Source organism: Pongo abelii, chromosome 19 (assembly GCF_028885655.2).
Source record: "Pongo abelii isolate AG06213 chromosome 19, NHGRI_mPonAbe1-v2.0_pri, whole genome shotgun sequence".
In the NCBI taxonomy this organism is placed as follows: domain Eukaryota; kingdom Metazoa; phylum Chordata; class Mammalia; order Primates; family Hominidae; genus Pongo; species Pongo abelii.
The window spans coordinates 91164275-91184517 of record NC_072004.2 but is presented as its reverse complement, the minus strand read 5'-3'; the positions used below and the strand labels follow the sequence as shown (position 1 = coordinate 91184517).

The 20243-nt window shown below is 57.8% G+C and overlaps 2 protein-coding genes across 10 annotated transcripts in view; one reads left to right on the top strand and one right to left on the bottom strand.

The window, feature by feature from the left end:
- Positions 1–333: 333 nt before the first annotated feature.
- Positions 334–14202, top strand: GALK1 (galactokinase 1). The gene is made up of 9 exons (XM_054537346.2): positions 334–592; positions 1481–1670; positions 2128–2247; positions 2418–2553; positions 2681–2862; positions 6961–7111; positions 7189–7351; positions 7434–7527; positions 13938–14202. The coding sequence occupies exons 1-8, from the start codon at positions 428–430 to the stop codon at positions 7503–7505; spliced, it is 1179 nt and encodes a 392-aa protein (XP_054393321.2). The 5' UTR covers positions 334–427; the 3' UTR covers positions 7506–7527; positions 13938–14202.
- Positions 7743–20243, bottom strand: part of ITGB4 (integrin subunit beta 4) — a 37290-nt gene continuing 24789 nt past the window's right edge. For 4 of the 9 annotated variants that reach the window (XM_063718945.1, XM_063718943.1, XM_063718944.1 and 1 more), the window contains 14 exons: positions 16647–16851; positions 15417–15574; positions 14815–14995; positions 14564–14701; positions 13315–13497; positions 13094–13225; positions 10848–11087; positions 10346–10504; positions 9709–9858; positions 8944–9132; positions 8702–8857; positions 8454–8618; positions 8251–8361; positions 7743–8145 (listed from right to left, as the gene is read on the bottom strand). In XM_063718945.1, the coding sequence (XP_063575015.1) occupies positions 8006–8145; positions 8251–8361; positions 8454–8618; positions 8702–8857; positions 8944–9132; positions 9709–9858; positions 10346–10504; positions 10848–11087; positions 13094–13225; positions 13315–13497; positions 14564–14701; positions 14815–14995; positions 15417–15574; positions 16647–16851 (2307 nt within the window). In that variant the 3' untranslated portion in view covers positions 7743–8005. Of the gene's footprint in view, positions 8146–8250; positions 8362–8453; positions 8619–8701; positions 8858–8943; positions 9133–9708; positions 9859–10345; positions 10505–10847; positions 11088–11694; positions 11905–13093; positions 13226–13314; positions 13498–14563; positions 14702–14814; positions 14996–15416; positions 15575–16646; positions 16852–20243 lie in introns of all 9 variants that reach the window. The other 5 variants (XM_063718946.1, XM_024235250.3, XM_063718947.1 and 2 more) reach the window with 2 other exon arrangements.

Here is a 20243-nt window from a genome sequence, read left to right as displayed (position 1 = left end):
ATCCCAGGTCAACCGGGTACCGGCTCCATTGCTCTGGCTGTGTGGGTGGTGGTGGGTGGTGAGGCACATAGAAAGTCACCAGCGCCAGGGAAGGGCAGCTCAGAAATCCCAGTCATGCCAAGTGCCACTCAGGGCTATTCTCACTCTAGTGAGTGCCCATTGGTTTTTCCCGAAGTCCAGAGAGAAGGACACCATCGGGGGCGCTGTATCCCACCCGGCACCATTAGCCCCTGCCATCCACCACCCAGCAGCTGGATTCCCACGGGAGTTGCGGGTGGGGGCGGAACCGGCTGAGGTCTGGGGGCGGGGCGTCCGGGCGCGGGGCGGGGCTGGCGGGTATGTGCGCACCCCCGCGCGTGGCCCCGCCCGAGCATCCCGCGCCGACGGGGCTGTGCCGGAGCAGCTGTGCAGACTGCAGGCGCGCGTCATGGCTGCTTTGAGACAGCCCCAGGTCGCGGAGCTGCTGGCCGAGGCCCGGCGAGCCTTCCGGGAGGAGTTCGGGGCCGACCCCGAGCTGGCCGTGTCCGCGCCGGGCCGCGTCAACCTCATCGGGGAACACACGGACTACAACCAGGGCCTGGTGCTGCCTATGGTGAGGGGCTGCGCGGGGAGCCCCTAGCCCGCCGCCGCCTGTCCCGGCCGCCGAGGAGGGCGGGCCTCGGGGGCGCTGGGGGCGAGTTCTTCCCGCGGGAGATGTGGGGCGGGCAGCTGCGCCTGGAGCACCGGCGCACGGAAGAGTCCTCGGGACGGGCTGTTCCCCACGTTGTAAGGGAGGAAGCGAGGAAGTGGCCGGGAGAGGGTGCGCGGCCGCCTCTTCGCTCAAGCCCGCCCTCTGGGGGCTGGGGCTCCTCACCTTCAACCTGGGAGCATGTTCCTCTTAAACTGTGAGGCCCTGTGTGCCACGCAGAAGGGGACACTCCGCGCCTCCGGCCACCGTGGGGCCCCAACCACAGACCTGGGCGAACGTAGCCTTCTGGCCCAGCCCGTTCAATTTACAGAGGAGGAAACTGAGGCCTAGAGAGGCCCAGTGAACTGCTGGAGGTCACACAGCAGGTTCTTGGCGGGGCTGCGACTTGGGAGTGAGGACTCACAGCTTTCAGCGTGGGGCGCTTTCCGCCCCATCTGCAGCTTGGGGAGTGCACAGGTACAGGATGTCCAGAGCCACCCCAAAATGTAAAGGCTTTGGAGCTCCGGTGATCTGTTTTCCCTTTGGGCTAGCTCTCCCCCTTGCCCCACAGCTCAGGGCAGAGTCCAGGTCTGTGCTCCAGCTGCAGCCGCCCCGCCCCTGAAGACCTAAGGGGGCAGGGCTCAAGCCCCCAAGGCCAGCTGGCGCTCAGGATCTTCCCTGCGAAGCTGAACCTGGAGGTTCAGAACCTGATGACTGTGGAGGCATCAGAACCTCCGCTGGAGGCGGTGTCATTGGAGAGGCTTACTCCACCAGCTGGCGGAAGCCTCACGTACCGCTTGTCTCTCCTGCCAGGCTCTGGAGCTCATGACGGTGCTGGTGGGCAGCCCCCGCAAGGATGGGCTGGTGTCTCTCCTCACCACCTCTGAGGGTGCCGATGAGCCCCAGCGGCTGCAGTTTCCACTGCCCACAGCCCTGCGCTCCCTGGAGCCTGGGACTCCTCGGTGGGCCAACTATGTAAAGGGAGTGATTCAGTACTACCCAGGTATGGGGCCCAGGCCTGAGCCAAGTCCTCACTGATACTAGGAGTGCCACCTCACAGCCATAGAGCCCATTCATTTGTCTGACACACTGTGGGGAAGGCTTGCAGAGTAGAGCATCCCATTGTACAGATGAGGACACTGATGCCCCCAGAAGGCCGGGAACTTGCCCCGGGTTTCCCATGACCTGATTGGAGGAGCCAGGATTCAAACCCCAGCCTTTTTTCCCTCCAGAGCCCTAAACCAGGAGGACAATTAGAAGTGTCCCAGCAACCTCAGAGGGTGGGAAAATGGAGGGCAGTGGGTCCATTGGCCCAGCAGGTTGGTGGCTTCTGACAACTGAGACACACACCCTAGAAACAGCTGCTAGGCCGTTGCTGCCCTTCCTACCAGGACACGTGCCCTTTCTGTGCCATCCTCCCAGGCAGCCCCTCTTACCATCACCTGTTCTTTCCCCTGCAGCTGCACCCCTCCCTGGCTTCAGTGCAGTGGTGGTCAGCTCAGTGCCCCTGGGGGGTGGCCTGTCCAGCTCAGCATCCTTGGAAGTGGCCACGTACACCTTCCTCCAGCAGCTCTGTCCAGGTACCAGCTAGGCCCCAGCCCTGACCCAGCCCTCCTTCCCTGAGGTCTCCAGGTGGTCCCAGCTTCTACTATGCCTTATGGAGGGGGTGGTAGGGAATCTCTCTGGAGTGTCATTGGAGCCACTGCTGCTCCCACCAGCCCTAGCCTCCCCACCTCACCCTGTACTGCAGACTCGGGCACAATAGCTGCCCGCGCCCAGGTGTGTCAGCAGGCCGAGCACAGCTTCGCAGGGATGCCCTGTGGCATCATGGACCAGTTCATCTCACTTATGGGACAGAAAGGCCACGCGCTGCTCATTGACTGCAGGTTGGGCTCGCTCCCCTCGTCCCCTCCTGCCCTGCACTCCGGAGCTCCTGGGTGGAGTGTGCCCACTGCCTGGCGCAGCAAGCACACCCTTGGCCTCATCATCTCCCCCATTGTAACTCCACCCCAGGTCCTTGGAGACAAGCCTGGTGCCACTCTCGGACCCCAAGCTGGCCGTGCTCATCACCAACTCTAATGTCCGCCACTCCCTGGCTTCCAGCGAGTACCCTGTGCGGCGGCGCCAGTGTGAAGAAGTGGCCCGGGCGCTAGGCAAGGAAAGCCTCCGGGAGGTGCAACTGGAAGAGCTAGAGGGTGAGAACTGCCAGGGTGCTCTGTCCTGGAGGCGGCTCTGCTCCCTGCTGGCGCCTCAGTGTGGCCTTGACCCTGCCTGGGACCCCGATTTCCAGGACCTTCTGCCATGCTCTTCCCAGTCCCTTCAAACACTGCAAACCCAGGGTTCCACTCTCAGCAGGCCTGCTTGAAATCCTAAAATGGTCTTATCTAATCAGAAAAATCATGTTTCCATTGGGGAAAATGTAGAAAAGTACAAAGTAGAAAATAATAAGCTATAAGACCACTACCCAGAGATAGCCACTGCTGACATTTTCACGTTTCCTTTCAGTATTTTTCCACATCTGTATTCAAAGCTGAGTATATGTAATATATCATCACTTGCCCCCACCCCCTTTTCTTTAAGAGGCAGGGTCTCGTTCTGTTGCCGAAGCTGGAGTGTAGTGGTGTGATCATAGCTTACTGCAAACTTGAACTCTTGAGCTCAAGGGATCCTCCCAGCTCAGCCTTCCAAGTAGCTGAGATAACAGGTGTGCCACCATGCCCGGCTAATTTTTATCTTTGTAAAGACGGTCTTGCAATGTTGCCCAGGCTGATTTTGAACTCTGGCCTCAAGTGGTCCTCCTGCCTTGGCCTCCCAAAGTGTTGGGATTATAGGCATGAGCCACTGCGCCCAGCCCATTTGCCATATTTTTTTTTTTTTGGACACAGAGTTTTGGTCTTGTCACCCATGCTGGAGTGCAATGGCGCAATCTCAGCTCACTGCAACCTCTGCCTCCCAGGTTCAAGTGATTCTCCTGCCTCAGCCTCCCGAGTAGCTGGAACTACAGGCGCCCACCACTACGCCTGGCAAATTTTTTACAGTTCTAGTAGAGACTGGGGTTTCACCATGTTGGCCAGGCTGGTCTCAAATGCCTGACCTCAGGTGATCCTCCCGCTTCAGCCTCCCAAAGTGCTGGGATTACAGGCGTGAGCCATATCGCTGGTCTTTTTTTTTTTTTTTTTTTAACTAAACATAATCTCAGAACCCAGAACCCTATCTTATCCTATGCCATGAAAGGCACATCTCAGTGTGGCTCTTTTTTTTTTTTTTTTCTGGTGAGACGGAGTCTTGCTCTGTTGCCCAGGCTGGAGTGCAGTGGCGCGATCTCGGCTCACTGCATCCTCCACCTCCTGGGTTCAAATGATTCTCCTGCCTCAGCTTCCTGAGTAACTGGGATTACTGGCACCCACCACCACGCCCAGCCAATTTTTATATTTTTAGTAGAGACGGGGTTTCATGTTGGCCAGGCTGGTCTCTAACTCCTGACCTCGTGATCCGCCCGCCTCAGCCTCCCAACTTGCTGGGATTACATGTGTGAGCCACCGCACCTGGCCTACGTGTGGCTCTTTAAAGCTCCACAATATTTTAGCATTCAGGTGCTCTGTCATTTACTTAACTGTTTTCTGATACACCTCACACTGTGATTAACTTTTTTTATATATCTTTTTTATTATTTATTTATTTATTTTTTTTTTTGAGACAGAGTCTTGCTCTGTCACCCAGGCTGGAGTGCAGTGGCACGATCTCGGCTCACTGCAACCTCTGCCTCCCAGGTTCAAGTGATTCTCCTACCTCAGTCTCCTGAGTAGCTAGGATTAGAGGCATGTGCCACCATACCCGGCTAATTTTTGTATTTTTAGTAGAGATGAGGTTTCACCATGTTGGTCGGGCTGGTCGTGAACTCCTGACCTGGTGATCTGCCCGCCTCAGCCTCCCAAAGTACTGGGATTACAGGCATGAGCCACTGCGCCCGGCCATCTTTTTTTATTTTTTAAAGAGATGGGTTCTGCTATGTTGCCCAGGCTGGACCTGAACTCTTGGGCTCAAGTAATCTTCTCACCTAGTCTCCTCGGTAGCTGCAACTAAAGGCACCCGGTTTATCTGCATTCTCTTTTTTTTCTTTGAGATTGAGTCTTGCTCTGTAGCCCAGGCTGGAGCGCAGTGGCGTGATCTCGGCTCACTGCAACCTCCGTCTTCAGGGTTCAAGCAATTCTCCTGCCCCAGCCTCTGGAGTGGCTGGGACTACAGGCGCATGCCACCACAGCGAGTTAATTTTTTTTTTGTATTTTTAGTAGAGACTGGGTTTCACTATATTGGCCAGGCTGGTCTTGGACTCCTGACCTCAAGTGATCCGCCTGCCTTGGCCTCCCAAAGTACTGGGATTACAGACACAGGCGTGAGCCACTACGCCTGGCCTATCTGCATTCTCTTAATAGTTTCTTAGGAATGGATTCTTAGGAGTAGGATTACAGAGTCAAGAGACACAAGTATTGTAGGCTGGGTGTGGTGGCTCACGTCTGTGCCTGTAATCCCAGCACTTTAGGAGGCCAAGGTGGGCAGATTGATTGAGCTCAGGAATTCGAGACCAGCCTGGGCAACATGGCAAAATCCCATCTCTAAAAAAATACAAAAATTAGCCAGGCGTGGTGGTGTGTGCCTGTAGTCCTAGCTACTTAGGAGGCTGGGGTGGGAGGATCGCTTGAGCCCAGGAGGTTGAGACTGCAGTGAGCTGTGATTGCACCATGGCACTCCAGCCTGGGCCTCAGAGTGAGGCCCTGTCTCCAAAACAAAAAAGATACAAGTATCTTTAAGGCTCCTGCTACACATGGCCAGGAAGGCAGTCTATCGGACAGTTTTAAGGTCATTATCAATATTAACTCATTTAATTCCCCCCAAAACTCTGTAAAGCACATTCTGTTACCATAGTTGTCATATTTTTGATGGGGGAATCTACAGTGAGAGGCAGTGCTGGGATCTGAACCCCATCTGGACAGATTAGCTCCAGGGCCCATGCTCTTGACTGGCTGGCCGTGCTGCCCACACTGAGTTGTTCCTTCCTGGCAGTGTAGGTGTGCCTATCTCAGGGACACTAGACAGCTCCGAGGGACCTCCCTGTCCTTTTCCTTTGCGAACTGTGTCATGTTCTCCAGAGCAGCGCTCAGACCTTCCCTGCCTGCTCTGTGCAGATGTCCTTGGCCAAGGTTTCCACACTGAAACAAGTTGGTCCCTCCTCCCTACCCCAGCCTGTCCTTACCCCTCCTCCAGGTCTCCTTCTGCCTAGGAGCAGCTCACCCTGCCTCCTCCAGAGTCCTGCCCTAGAAGCTGTAATCCCTCTCCTTCCATCCCCTGCCTGGCTGCCTGGCTCCTTCCCTCAGCCTCCAAGACATGCTCAGTTTTCTTCCCTCCTAAAACACCATCCACTGTCTCATTTCCATTCATTTCTTTCTTTTTTTTTTTTTCTGAGAGGGAGCCTCACTCTGTCACCCAGGCTGGAGTGTAGTGGCATGATCTCCACTCACTGCAACCTCCACCTTCCAGGTTCAAGCAATTCTCCTGCCTCAGCCTCCTGAGTAGCTGGGATTACAGGCGCCTGCGACGATGCCCGGCTAACTTTTGTATTTTTAGTAGAGACGGGGTTTCGCCATGTTGGCCAGGCTGGTCTCGAGCTCCTGACCTCAGGCAATCTGCCTGCCTCGGCTTCCCAAAATGCTGGGATTACAGGTGTGAGCCACCGCGCCCACCCATTCATTTCTCAGTCCTTTGAATCCACTTGCGGAATAGAGGGCTATTCCGCCATGCCACCTACCCTAACAACCTTCCCCCTTAAACCTGCGGGTTTGGCCGGGCGCAGTACACTGAGTCAGTACTGGTACTGACCCAGGTACCCCTCCAGCCTCAGCTCCAGCCAGATGGGACAGCCTGCTGGTCCCTGGCTGCTCCTGCCCCCTCTTCTGGAGCTCTAGCCTTGGAGGCTCCATGTGGCTCAGCAGAATTTCTTCTCCTCCTGCTCTGTGGCGGCCTCTTGAGGGCAGCACTCACCTTGGAAAGCATGGATTGTTTCAATCCTCACTGCTCCCTGAAGGACCAAGGTGTCCCATTTTACAGTCGGGGAAGGAGGCACTGTGATAAAGGGGCTCTTCAGACCCACGCCTGAGAGAGCCAGGCTGCCCTGCCCCCGCGGCCTCCCACCTTTCACTGTCCAGCCAGGGCCACTGCCATCACCGCCTGCTGGTCCTCACAGGCGTCGGGGCCCCAGGCAGTGAGACGGCGGCTGCTGACTCCTTTTTCCTCCACAGCTGCCCGGGACCTGGTGAGCAAAGAGGGCTTCCGGCGGGCCCGGCACGTGGTGGGGGAGATTCGGCGCACCGCCCAGGCAGCGGCCGCCCTGAGACGTGGCGACTACAGAGCCTTTGGCCGCCTCATGGTGGAGAGCCACCGCTCACTCAGGTGAGGCCCTCTGGGCACCCCGCTCCTGCCGGGCACAGGCCGGCCCCAGGCCCACCCCTTCGATATCTTCTCTGCAGAGACGACTATGAGGTGAGCTGCCTGGAGCTGGACCAGCTGGTGGAGGCTGCGCTCGCTGTGCCTGGGGTTTATGGCAGCCGCATGACGGGCGGTGGCTTCGGTGGCTGCACGGTGACACTGCTGGAGGCCTCCGCTGCTCCCCACGCCATGCGGCACATCCAGGTGGGCGGGCACCAGGGCCTGGGCAGGCAGGAGTGGCAGCTTCCCGGGGCCCTGCCACTCACCTCCAGCCCGCCTCTTACAGGAGCACTATGGCGGGACTGCCACTTTCTACCTCTCTCAAGCAGCCGATGGAGCCAAGGTGCTGCGCTTGTGAGGCACCCCCAGGACAGCACACGGTGAGGGTGCGGGGCCTGCAGGCCAGTCCCACGGCTCTGTGCCCGGTGCCGTCTTCCATATCCGGGTGCTCAATAAACTTGTGCCTCCAACGTGGTACCTGCCTCCTCTAGAGGTGGGTGTATGTTTGGGTGTCAGAGAATGGGGGATGTTAGAACCGCTCCCCTACCCTAGGGGAGCACCTCTCAGGCCCCAGAAGAATGGGCAAGGCAGGGCCTAGCAGTAGCAAAACCATTTATTAAGTGCAGAACAAAGGCTGGGTCCTTGTGCTGCTCCCAGCTCTTTGGTTACAAATAGGTTTGGGCCTACAGAGGAGGGACCTTGCCCTCTTCATGCCTCCCAGGAGACACCTAGCCCCTGCTTTGTGCATGTGGTTGGGCTGGGCCCCCAGGGGTGCAAGGATGGAGTAGCCGAGGAGGCTCCAGGAGAGGAGTCGGGAGGACGCCTAGTGGGACATGGCGGGGGTGGGGCAGGGTGCGGTCAGGTTTGGAAGAACTGTTGGTCCACCTGGGTGCTGAGGGTTCCGCTGGTGGTCAGCGTCCGGCTCACAAACTCCTGGGTCACATGCCGGGTGAGGGAGCCACCTGCCTCTAGGTGCTGGGCCCCCAGGGTCAGCCCGTCTGTGGAGGAGGAGGCATTAGATGACCTGGCTTGGGGTCTGCCCTTCTCCCTCTGCTAGCTCCCTGTCCCAGGAGAGCCGGGATCCCCCAGCCCTCAGTGCTCACCCACTAGGAAGGGCTCGGTGGCGCTGGTGTGGGTGGTGGTGATGCTGCTGTACTCGCTTTGCAGCGGGTGCTGGAAGAGCCCGGCATGGCTGCCCAGCTGCGGGAAGGGTCCTGGGGTGGGCAGATCGGCCAGTCAGAGGGTGGTGCCAGGAGAAGGCACGGCCCAAGGAGGGGTGGGGGTGAAGGAAAGGACAGGTGCCTACCGCCATCCTGGGACTCTATGGTGATGATGCCCTCGCGCTCTGGCCCGAAGCCTTCAGTGGTCCTGGCCTGCACCTTGAACTTGTAGGGCACGTTCTCACTGAGGCCCGGCACGGTCAGCCGGCTCTCGGGGCTGTCTCCATCCACCCGGAATGTGGTGGCTGGCCCTGAGCAGGGAAGATGCCTTCAGCCTCTGCGGCCCCCTCTCTACCCCTCCCCTGGCCACTCCTGCCCCCGGGGTGGGCAGCACCTCCTCCTTGGGCCATCTCACAGGTCACCAGGTAGCCAATGATATCCCCATTGGGCCTCCGTGGCCGCTCCCAGCTCAGCTGCAGCGAGTCTGGGCTCAGGGCAGTGAACACCAGTGGGCCTGGGGCACTGGGAGTGCTCAAAGTGAAGGCGGAGCCTGGGGGCAGTAGAGGAAGAGCATCAGCGTGTGGGTGGGTGGTGGGTATGATGGGGGCAGCTGTGGGGCTGGGGGAGGCAACTCACCTGGCAGGGGACAGAGTGGGCTCTGCGGGTGCACCTGGGATTCAATGGTGATGACGCCCTCACGCTCTCGGCCCCAGCCTTCCTGGCTCTGGGCCCGCACGCGGAACACGTAGGAGTGGTTGGGCAGGAGGTCTTCTACCACCACCGAGGTCTGGGCAGGGTTGGGGATGTTGAGCCGATGCAGCTCACCTGGGGGGTCAGGTGGGGCAGACAGTAGTGCAGTGTTACTCCCACCCCTGGCCTGATCCCCCTCGTCCCTAAGCTGCCATCGAGACCTGGTTATCACCCACCCAGGACTAGCTGTGGTTTGGGTACAGGTTGGGTACAGTATGGTATGGCTGGTTGTTCAGATTGTGTACTACACAAGAGCGGAGCCCGTAATCCCACTCATGTTTGGGTAAAATCCTGCATCCTGGTCATGCTGCTTTGAATGTGCCTGCCCAGGGAAGTGCCACTTCCTTGTTCCCCCAAAGGCATCTCAAGCCAGCAGAGGCCCTAGGATCCCAGCCCAGAGAGGCCTTGTTAGGCAAAACCTAGCAGAGAATGACCAGGAGAGAGGCCCAGGGAGGTGGGTGAGACCTCAGAAGAGGGGAGGCAAAAAAGTGGGGTGGAGAATGGGGTGGGAGACCCTCTCAGGCTGGATGGGGGTTTTAGCGCTCAAGGGACTTGGGTGGGTTCCTGACACAGCTGAGGTGCCCTATGTGTCACACTGGGGGCAGGCCTTGCAGGGCTGCACCCCGCAGCCTGGCAGCCACCATGCCTCACCGCCGTTCAGCAGCTGGTACTCCACGCTGTAGCCCTGCAGCGGCCGCTCGCACCGCGGCTCCTGCCAGCTCACTCTGAGAGATGTGGGCCCCAGGGCAGAGAACACCAGGCGGGTGGGCGTGTCGGGCACACCAGCAGTCAGGCGAGAGTCTGGGGACAGGAGGCCACAGTCAGCCAGAGATGCAGGGGCTAGGGTCTCAGTGGGAGTCACGGTGCTGCCCCCTGACCTCCCTCCCTCAGCTGGCATGTCTACACTGACCGCTGGCTGGACAACTCACTCACCCTGCAACACCCTGTCCAGGCTGCCCAGCACCTACTGCACATCCTCCAGCAGGGTGCGGGCCCTGCTTGTGCCAAGAGAGGGTGAGCCCCGTGAGTCTGCCAGCTCCACCCCCTCAACTGCTCAGCTGGCCTGGCCCCTCTCCTGCCCCAGCCCCAGCCCCGCCCCCTGGAAGGGCAGAGGCAGAGTTAGGCATCAGCACTGATGGCAGGGCAGGTGGTTAGCGCCTGTGGGCAGGCGGGGGTCCTGTGGATGGAATGGAGGAGAAGCAGTGGGCACAGCTGGCGGCTGCTATGGTGGCTGGATGACAGATGGAGCAGGACAGCTGTGGAGACAGGATGGCCACCCCTGTACTACCTGGGCCCCAGGAGGGCGCTGCTGGCCTCCCAGCCAGGATTATAGAGTCTCGTGGGCCCCTGGAAGGGGGGAACCCTTTCATCTGAGCCCGACTCCGGGACCCCAGGGCCCAGGACAGCGGAAGCCTGCTCCTCCCGTGTTCCCAGATGGGAGGGAGGCCTAGGGCAGGACAAAACAAGAGTGAGAGGAGCAGGGAGTGTGCATGCATGTGTGTACGTGTGTGCGTGCGTGTGTGTACATGTGTGCGTGCATATGTGTGCGTGCGTGCATGTGTGTACGTGCGTGTGTGTATGCGTGTGCATGTGTGTGCGTGCGTGCGTGTGTGTACATGCGTGCATGTGTGTACGTGCGTGCGTGCGTGTGTGTACGTGCGCGCGTGCATGTGTGCATGTGTGTATGTTGGAGAATGGGCGGTGGGGACAGCAGACAGAAGCCCGAGGCTCCAGGAGCTGGAAGAGAGGAAGGGTTAGTGGGAGAGGCAGGGTTGGCTGAGGTCACTCACCGTGGGAGGAGACGGAGGTGAGGGTGGAGTAGTCCCTGGGCAGTGTGGTCGAGTGTGAGTGTTCCGAGCGGGTCAGCGAGTTGTAGTCCCGTGTAAGGGTGGAGGATGTGCTTAGCACGCGGTGGGGCACGTGTGGGCTCAGGTGGGTGCCATAGGCAGCAGTGCTGGTCGTGGTCATCCCGTGCAGGGAGTTGGTGCTGCCCGGGAAGGCAAAGTCCATCCGGCCATTCACCAGGTGCTCTGCGCGGGGAAAGCAGGGTCCCTTGGTCAGGCCTGCCCCAGACCCGGGCCCCGTGGGGCAGGCTGGGCCCTGCACATTCCTGGTCACCCACCCTCTGGGTGGCTTTTGCTTAAATACAACCAGTTTTCCTCAGACCACTAGGGATAGAGGCCCTCTGTCCCTGGAGGAGCCCAAGGGCCACCTAGGCTTCCACAGCCCATGTCCTCTGGCCGGCCACTATATCGGTGTGAGCACTGCCGACCCTGGCGGTGGCGGGGGATTTGCTGCCCCTGCAGTCAGCCCTGCCCTGGGGAGATCCCCAAGCCTTCCCTCCTGTCCTTTGAGGCCCCTGAGGGGTGTACTTGGGTGCCAGGGTCCGCTTCCCGGGCAGACTTCTGAATTTGCACCCCCTGGCCAGGCAGGCACCGTAAGGGCCCAAGTGCCTGCCTCACGCGTCCCCCGGCACTGGGCCCTGCCTCTGAGCAGCTGTGCTCCCAGCCGCCAAGGCCCCGGCCTGGCTGAAACTGAGGCCCCCGAGGCAGCGCAGACGCCCACCCCAGGTCCCCAGGCCCGCGGGCGCGAGTGAGGCTGGGTGGGCGCGGATCGGGCGGCGGGTGAGCCTGTCACCTCCGGGGGGCCCGGGTGTCGCACTGCGGGGCAGGCTGCCGCCCTTCCCGCCCGCGCCGCCGTCGTCCGGGGGCCCGTGGGGCGCCTCGGCGTCGGAGGAGCGCCCGCTGCTGGCCGACAGGCGCGGGATGAGCTCCGGGGGCAGCCGCCACGTGACGCGCCGCAGGTCCAGCTCCTCCCCCAGCAGGGGCTCGAACTTCCAGCCGCAGCCTTGGGAACAACGAAGGGCCGCGTTGGCACCGCCGGGGGGCGCCGGGCCGAGCAGGGCCAGGCGGGGGAAGGCAGGAGGCGCTGCGAGGGGAGCCCGTCTCCGGCTCCCGGGATCCCGGGGTGTGTGTTGGGGGCGGGGGTAGATGCGCACCGCCGGATCGGGAAGGCCGCGGCAGGTGAAACCCTCGCGCGGCTGGAGGCTTTCCAGATGAGCGAGTGCAGCCTTGGCACAGCTGGGGAGGACAGACCCCCAGACCCGCCAGGAGACCTGGGGGAAGTCTGGGCTCTGTCACCAGCTGTGAGGTCTCCCTTGCTTTACTTAACCTCTCCGAGACTCAGTTTCCCGTTTGTACAATGGAGAGAGGAATCTTGCCCCTGCCTGCCTCCCAGGGACCGTTCCACAAGCCACCGAGTGCTTCGCAGGTAGTGTTAGAAGCAGCTGAGCTGGGGTTCTAGAGTCACACCAGCTGGGCTCCAACTGAACCCCTCAAAATGGCTCCTTAAGCCCAAGCTGAGCCCCGTGGGGGCCAGTATGTGTTCACTGGGGGCAGCTTGAGGCATAGGCAGGGATGGAAGAAAATACAAATGATATACGTGTCCCAGAGGTTTTTCCACTCATGGTACTGTGTGATTGATATCCCATTATACAGAGCAGAAAACTGAGGCACGGAAAGGATAAGTGATTCATCTGATGTCCCACAGGTGGAGCCAGAGCTGACACTGAGCACTCAGGAGGCCCAGCTAAGGGCTCTGTACCACTTTGTGCTGGGAATCAAGGAGGAAGGACAGAGCTGTTGGGGGGTGTTCTTGTCCCCTTGGCTCCCCTACCCCTGCCAGGTGGCCGCCTGGTGGCTGCCCAGGGCTCCTGGGCCAGGCCTGCCCCTGGGGGGTGGCCTGAGTGTCCTGTGTGCATGGCACAGCTGGTGAACCTTCAAGTTGTGAAGCTGTGTTTCTTCGTGGTCCCGTGGGCATGAACTCATGTGTGCTTGCACAAGGCTGTGTGTGTCTTGCCCCCAGGCACTGGTTCGTGTGCCCTGTGCACAGATGCGCACACCATTGCATTTGTCCAAGGCTGTCTTAACCTCCGTGTCCTCTAGTTGCTGGCCCCTTTGCCCTCTCTGGACCCAGTGGACTCACTCTGTACCCAAGACCCCCACTGTCCTCTTGTGGGTCCCGGGTCTCCACTCACCAGTGTCATCGGAGACGCTGGGCCTCTGGCTGCCAGATGGAGAGCGTAGAATGTCATCGCTGTACATAAGGAAGCTGTCGTAGTCCTCCCCGCTCTGGGCGTCCACGATAGGGATGTCAGGAATGATGGGGACTGCAGGGCAGGGGAATGAGCCAGGGCCCTGGCTGCTGCCCTCTGTCCCCCTACCCGGTCTGCCCCTCACCTCCCTGCCCACCACTCACTGGACATGGGCCTCTTGGGCTGGGTGGCCAGGTTGATGATGGCCTCCCGCTCGGGCCCCCAGCCGGCCCCATTGCGCGCCTTCACCGTGTAGCGGTAGGGCTGGGACTCCCGAAGGTTCTCAATGAGCAGCATCCGGTTCTTAGGGTTGTCAACCAGCACCTTCTTCATGGGCCCGATAGGTCCTGGGGCAGAGAGAGTGCTTCAGAGGGTCACCCAGGTCCCAGCCTGGTCCCAACACCACCCCTGACACAGCAGGACGGCTGTGCATCCCCTGGATGGCACCCAGGGGCTGGGAAGCAAGGCAAAGCCAGCCACTGCTGAATTGCCGCCTGCGGAGCCTTGAGCGTCAGCATGACTGGCGTGGACATGTGTCACCAGTCCTTCAAGGGACTCTGCTGAGTAAGTGGCAGAGCCAGGGCTGGACTCAAGTTGGCCTCGATGTCACCTCTACCCATATATCCACGGTGCCTCCACACAAGGCAAGGGCACGCATAGGGGGTTGCCCACCCCTGCCTCCCTTTCAGGACTGGAGAAATAACTGTTCTGCTAGGCACTCTGATCTCAGGCTGCTAGATAAAATACTGTATAAAATAATCCTTTTTATTTATTTATTTATTTTTAGACGGAGTCTGGCTCTGTCACCCAGTCTGGAATGCGGTAACACGATCTCGGTTCACTCCAACCTGCACCTTCTGGGTTCAAGTGATTCTCCTGCCTCAGCCTCCTGACTAGCTGGGACTACAGGCATGAGCCACCATGCCTGGCTAATTTTTAGTAGAAACGGTTTCACCACGTTAGCCAGGCTGGTCTTGAACTCCTGACCTCAAGCAGTCCACCTGCCTCGGCCTCTCAATGTACAAAATAATCTTTTAAAGTGCTATCTGAAATTCAGAGCCTCCTGTATTTCTGTTTGCTAAATCCGGTAACTTTCCTCTCACCCTAAGAAAACCATGCACGTGTGAGCTCCCTGGTTACCCGCATGGGGAGGGGTACCCCTGGGCCTGTGACATCACTCCGCATAGGTAACCACCCACCCTGCAACCTTCTGGGTTTGGTCTTAGAATGCAACCCAGCCCAAATCTGGCCAAAACCCTAAAGATGCCTCAGGCTTATCTGCTGACCAGGATGAAGGCCTCGAGTGCCCTGCACAGCAGGTCCAGGGAGTGACCGAGAGCTCCCTCCAGCTTTGTCCCCTCCCCTTCCATAGCTGTTCTCCCTGTGGGCAGGCAGGAAGGATCTGGTTCTTACGGTTGTCATCGTTGACCAGGCCATAGCAGACCTCGTAGGCTGTGATCTCACCGTTGGTCTCGGCTGGCTCAGCCCAGCTCAGCTGGGTCACCGTGGAGGAGACGACATTGAAGGCCAGACGCCCTGGCTCGCTGGGCACTAGGGAGCGGGGGATACAGGAAGAGTGCTGTCAGTGGCAGAGGGAGGGAGGGCTGGGCACGCTGGCATCAGGGCAGCCAGGGGACAAATGGACAGACATGGCGAGGCCTCACCTTCCTGGTGGGTGCGGCAGGACACCAGGGAGCTGTAGGGTCCCTCGCCCTCAGCCCCGTAGGCGCACACCTTCATCTCATAGTCGCAATACGGGTACAGGTTGGTGAGCTCCACTGAGGGCACCTTGCTGTCGAGCAGGTGGGCTTCGGACTCGGAGTCACCCTGAATCCAGTACTTTACCTACCCCCAGGGACAGGGGTCCTGGTCAGCGGGGAGCAGCAGGCACCCAAGCTGCCTGTCCCTCCGCTGACCTCTGCCCTTACTGTCCTCTTTGCACAGATGAGAGACACTGAGGCCCGAGGGAGGGGCTGAGAGATCTGCCATGCGCACACGTCAGGACTAGGGCAGAGCAGGTGGGGGTGTCTCCCATGCGGGGGTGGGAGGGGGCCCCATTCTAGGACGGAGGGCAAATGTCAGATAAACTCAGGAATGGGTCTTCCCTCTTCCCCAGCACAGACCGGGTTTCCCTCTGACTGCCTGTGCTAGGTTCCACTGTCTGCTCTCTCTCAGGGGGCCCTGGCCTCGGACAGCCCACCTCTTCTGTGAGTGCTGGTGCCAGACCGCCCATCCACCTGTCGTGGCCCTCAGCCCCCCGCCTTACCCTGTACCCCATTGGCTTGCCAGAAGGGGGCAGCCAGTTGAAATGGATCTTCCTGGACCCAGCGGCCTTAGCACTGGGGTTCTGCGGGGCGCCCAGGTCGCCGTGAGGGGGTGGCTGTGATGACAACATCTGACTCGTGAAGCTCCGGTCCAGTTCATCTAATGGGTTTTAGGTCGGGGCAGGGCAATCACTCAGATCCCCCTTTGCCACCAGGGGGCGCCAGACACCCACTTAAACACCCAGGGCGCTCTGCCCAGCGCATTCAACTCAGACCTGCCCACCCGCGTCTCTGGAGACCTGGTGCCCCATTGCTGCCACATAGAGCATCCTGCCAAGCTTGGCGGAGGACCCAGGAGGGTCTCTGGAGGAACAGAAGGAGGAGGGAGTTGGTCTGCCCCTTTCTCCCTTGGCAGTTCAGGGAACATTCCACATGAGAACATTTGCTCCCCACCCCATCTCCACACTGTACCCTGAGTATCTCCCTCCTCTCCCATCTGCCCGGCAGGCCTTCTCCCAGCGGGGAGGCTGAGGGCTGATAGGAACGAACTGGCCCACTCCTTCCACAAGCACCTGCATGTTAGTTGGAACTGAGGCCGAAGCCAAAGGGCCAGGGTCTGTCTGATGGGAGAATTCCTGCTGTGTGGTGACAACATGATCTCAGCCTCTCTGGCTGTGGGGTTGCCAGATAAAACGCAGGATGCCTAGTTACATTTGAATTTCAGATAAGCAACAAGATTATTTTTTGTTGAGGGACAGGATCTCATTCCACGGCCCAGGTGCTGTGCACTGGTGCCATCACAGCTTGCTGCGGCCCAGACCCCAGGGGCTCAAGTGATCCTCCCACCTCAGCCTCTGGAATAGCTGGGACTGCAGGTGCACACCACTATGCCAAGCTAATTTGTTTATTTTTTGTAGAGACGAGGTCTCACTATGTTGCCCAGGCTGGTCTAGAACTCCTGGGCTCAAGTGATCCTCCCACCTCGGCCTCCCAAAATGCTGGGATTACAGGCGTGAGCCAGTATACCCAGCCCATTTTGCAAAAAAAAAGGATAAGAATGTTCCAAATATTGCATGGGACATACTTATCCTACCAACGTGTATGTTGTTTATCTGAAATTCAGATTTACCTGGGCGTCCTGTGTTTGGATTTGCTAAGTCTGGCAGACCTAGTTGAGAGACCCCCAGTCTTCCCTCTCCTCCTGCTTAAGCCGACCCCCAGGCTCTGCCTACCTGGGTCCCTGATGATGATGGTGGTGGAGTGGGGCTGGCCCAGGTGGGCCCCAAACTTAGGGTTGCTGAGCTGGACGTGGAAACGGCGGACCTGGCGGCCCCGCAGGAGGGAGTCAACCTCTTGCAGCTCCAGGAGCTTCACCTGCAGCTCTTTCCAGGCCTCCCCAGGCTGGAACAGCAGCTCGCCCTCCATGGGGATGTAGTCCTGAGAGTAGAGGGGGTCAGGGTTAGGGTCATGGCTGGGGGCTGAGGCAAGAGTCATGGCCACACGCTCCCACCCAACCTCATGGACGCTGCAGAGACCATCCCTGCTTGCTGGGTGGAGTACTTACATGAGGTTCAGGTTTTTGTGTTTTTTTTTTTTTGAGGCGTAATCTCACTCTGTTGCCTAGGCTGGAGTGCAGTGGCATGATCTCGGCTTACTGCAACCTCCACCTTCCAGGTTCAAATGATTCTCACGCCTCATCTTCCCGAGTAGCTGGGATTACAGGCACCTGCCACCACGCCTAGCTAATTTTTGTATTTTTAGTAGAGATGGGGTTTCACCATGTTGGCCAGGCTGGTCTCGAACTTCTGACTTCAAGTGATCCTCCCACCTTGGCCTCCCAAAGTGCTGGGATTACAGACATGAGCCACCATGCCCAGCCACGTTTCTGTGTTTTTTTGTTTGTTTGTTTGTTTTTGAGACAGGGTCTCACTCTGTCACCCAGGCTGGAGTGTAGGGGCACAATCACGGCTCACTGAAGCCTTGACCTCCTGGGCTCAGGCCGTCCTTCCCCTCAGCCGCCTGAGTAGCTGGGACTACAGGCGTGCACCACACCTGGCTAATTTTTTTTTTGTAGAGGCACGGTTACCCTATGTTGCCTAGGCTGGTCTTGAACTCCCGGCCTCAAGCGATCTGCCCACCTTGGCCTTCCCAAGTGCTGGGATTACAGGCGTGAGCCACCCATCTTCCTTTCAATGCCGTGGAGCATGCCTGAGCTTTCCAGAATAAGAACTGGGAGGAAAAAAAAAAAAAAAAAAAAAATCCTTCACACAGAAGACCACTAGGTGGCACTTCAGGGCAAGATTTCAATTCCAGGGGCAGCAGCCAGGGCCATGGCTGGGGAGGCAACCTCATGCCACCCAACTCAGAAAGTGAGACCCATAGTTGTAAAACAAACAAACAAAAAACAAAACAACAACAAAAAACAAACCAGGGAGCTGCCTGCAAGCAACCTACACAGATACTTCAAAAACGTCAGTGTCATTAGCCCGACATGGTGGCTGGTGCCTGTAATCCCAGCTACTGGGGAGGCTAAGGCAGGAGAATTGCTTGAACCCGGGAGGCAGAGGTTGCAGTGAGGCACTGTACTCCAGCCTGGGCGACAGAGCGAGAACTTGTCTTAACAAAAGTCAGTGTCACGGAAGACAAAGCCAGAAACTTCTCTAGATTAAAGGAGTCAAGACACGTGACAAAAGTCAATGCCAAATCCTTGATTAGTTCCTGCATTGGGGGGAAAAAAGCTATAAAGGACATTATTGGGACATCCGAACAAGGGGACATTGGAATATGGACGAATTTTATTTTATTTTATATATTTTTTGGGATGGAGTTTTGCTCTTTTGCCCAGACTAGAGTGAACTGGCGCAATCTCAGCTCAGTGCAACCTCCACCCACTGGGTTCAAATGATTCTCCTGCCTCAGCCTCCCTAGTAGCTGGGATTACAGGCATGTGCCACCATGCCTGGCTAATTTTTGTATTTTTAGTAGAGACGGGGTTTCTCCGTGTTGGTCAGGCTGGTGTCAAACTCCTGACCTCAGGTGATGCACCTGCCTCGGCCTCCCAAAGTGCTGGGATTACAGGTGTGAGCCACCACGCCTGGCTGGAATATGGACTAATTTTAGGTACTAGTATAATCAATGTGAAGATACAGATGTCCACATCTCTATCTATGTTTCTATGTTGCTATCTATATAGAAAGAGAGAGAAAGCAAATATTAGCAATGGGTGAATCTATGTAAAGGGTAAATGGGTGCTAGTTTTATCGTTCCTTCCATTTTTCTGTATGTTGAAGTTTTTAAAAATAAAAAGGTGAGAAAATGTTTTAAAAAACAAATATCAAAGCTTTTTTTTTTTTTTTTTTTGAGACAGGGGTTTCACTCTGTCACCCAGGCTGGAGTGCAGTGGCACTATCTCGGCTAACTGCAACCTCCACCTACTGGGCTCCACCTCAGCCTCCCGAGTAGCTGGGACCACAGGTGCACACCACAACACCCAGATAATTTTCTGTATTTTTGGTACAGACAGGGTTTCGCCATGTTGGCCAGGCTGGTCTTGAACTCCTGATCTCAAGCGATCCGCCCGCCCTGGCCTCCCAAAGTGCTGGGATTACAGGCATGAGCCACTGCACCCAGCCTCAAAGCATCTTTATACAAGTGTAACAGGATAACCAGAAGGCAAGGCAAAAGGATCATGTTATCCTAGGAGTTTGAGACCAGCCTGGGCAACATGGCGAAACCCTATCTCTACTAAAAATACAAAATGGCCGGGCGCGGTGGCTGACGCCTGTAATCCCAGCACTTTGGGAGGCTGAGGTGGGCGGATCACGAGGTCAGGAGTTTGAGACCAGCCTGACCAACATGGTGAAACCCCGTCTCTACTAAAAATACAAAATTTAGCTGGGTGTGGTGGTGCGCACCTGTAGTCCCAGTTACTTGGGAGGCTGAGGAGGAGAATCGCTTGAACCCTGGAGGCGGAGGTTGCAGTAAGCTGAGACTGCACCAGCCTGGGCAACAGAGTGAGACTCCGTCTCAAAGAAAAAAAAACACAAAATTAGCCGTGTGGTGGTGGACATCTGTAGTCCCAGCTACTTGGGAGGTTGAGGTTGAAGGATTGCTTGAGCCCAGGAGTTCAAGATCGCAGAGAGCTAGGACTGTGCCACTGTACTCCACCCTGGACTAGAGGGAGACCTTGTCTCTTAAAAAAAAAAAATTATTCTTTGGAATTTTTATGGGGGGACATTGGAAAAATAATAAGAACAGTTCCTATCAATAAAAAGAAGTAAATAAAAATAGGATGTGGCCAGGCAGCCTGGGCCTGCTGACTACATGCTCCCCTATGTTTGCCGGATGGGCCTGTGGGCCCAGGGAGGCAAGACTTTATTACTTTTGAGATAATTTTTTTTTTCTTTTTTTGAGACGGAGTCTCACTCTGTCGCTCAGGCTGGAGTGCAGTGGCATGATCTCGGTTCACTGCAGCCTCCACCTCCTGGTTTCCAGCGATTCTCCTGCCTCGGCCTCCCGGGTAGCTGGGATTACAGGCACGTGTCACCATGCCCAACTAATTTTTGTATTTTTAGTAGAGACAGGGTTTCACCATGTTGGCCAGGCTGGTCTCGAACTCGTGACGTCAGGCGATCCGCCTGCCTTGGCCTCCCACAGTGCTAGGATTACAGGCATACGCCACCTCGCCTGGCCTTTTTTATTATTATTATTTTTTTAACGTAGAGACAGGGTCTCACTATGTTGCCCAAGCTGGCCTGCAACTCCTGGGCTCAAGTGATCCTTCCACTGGGGCCTCCCACAGTGTTGGGATTACATGCATGAGCTACTGC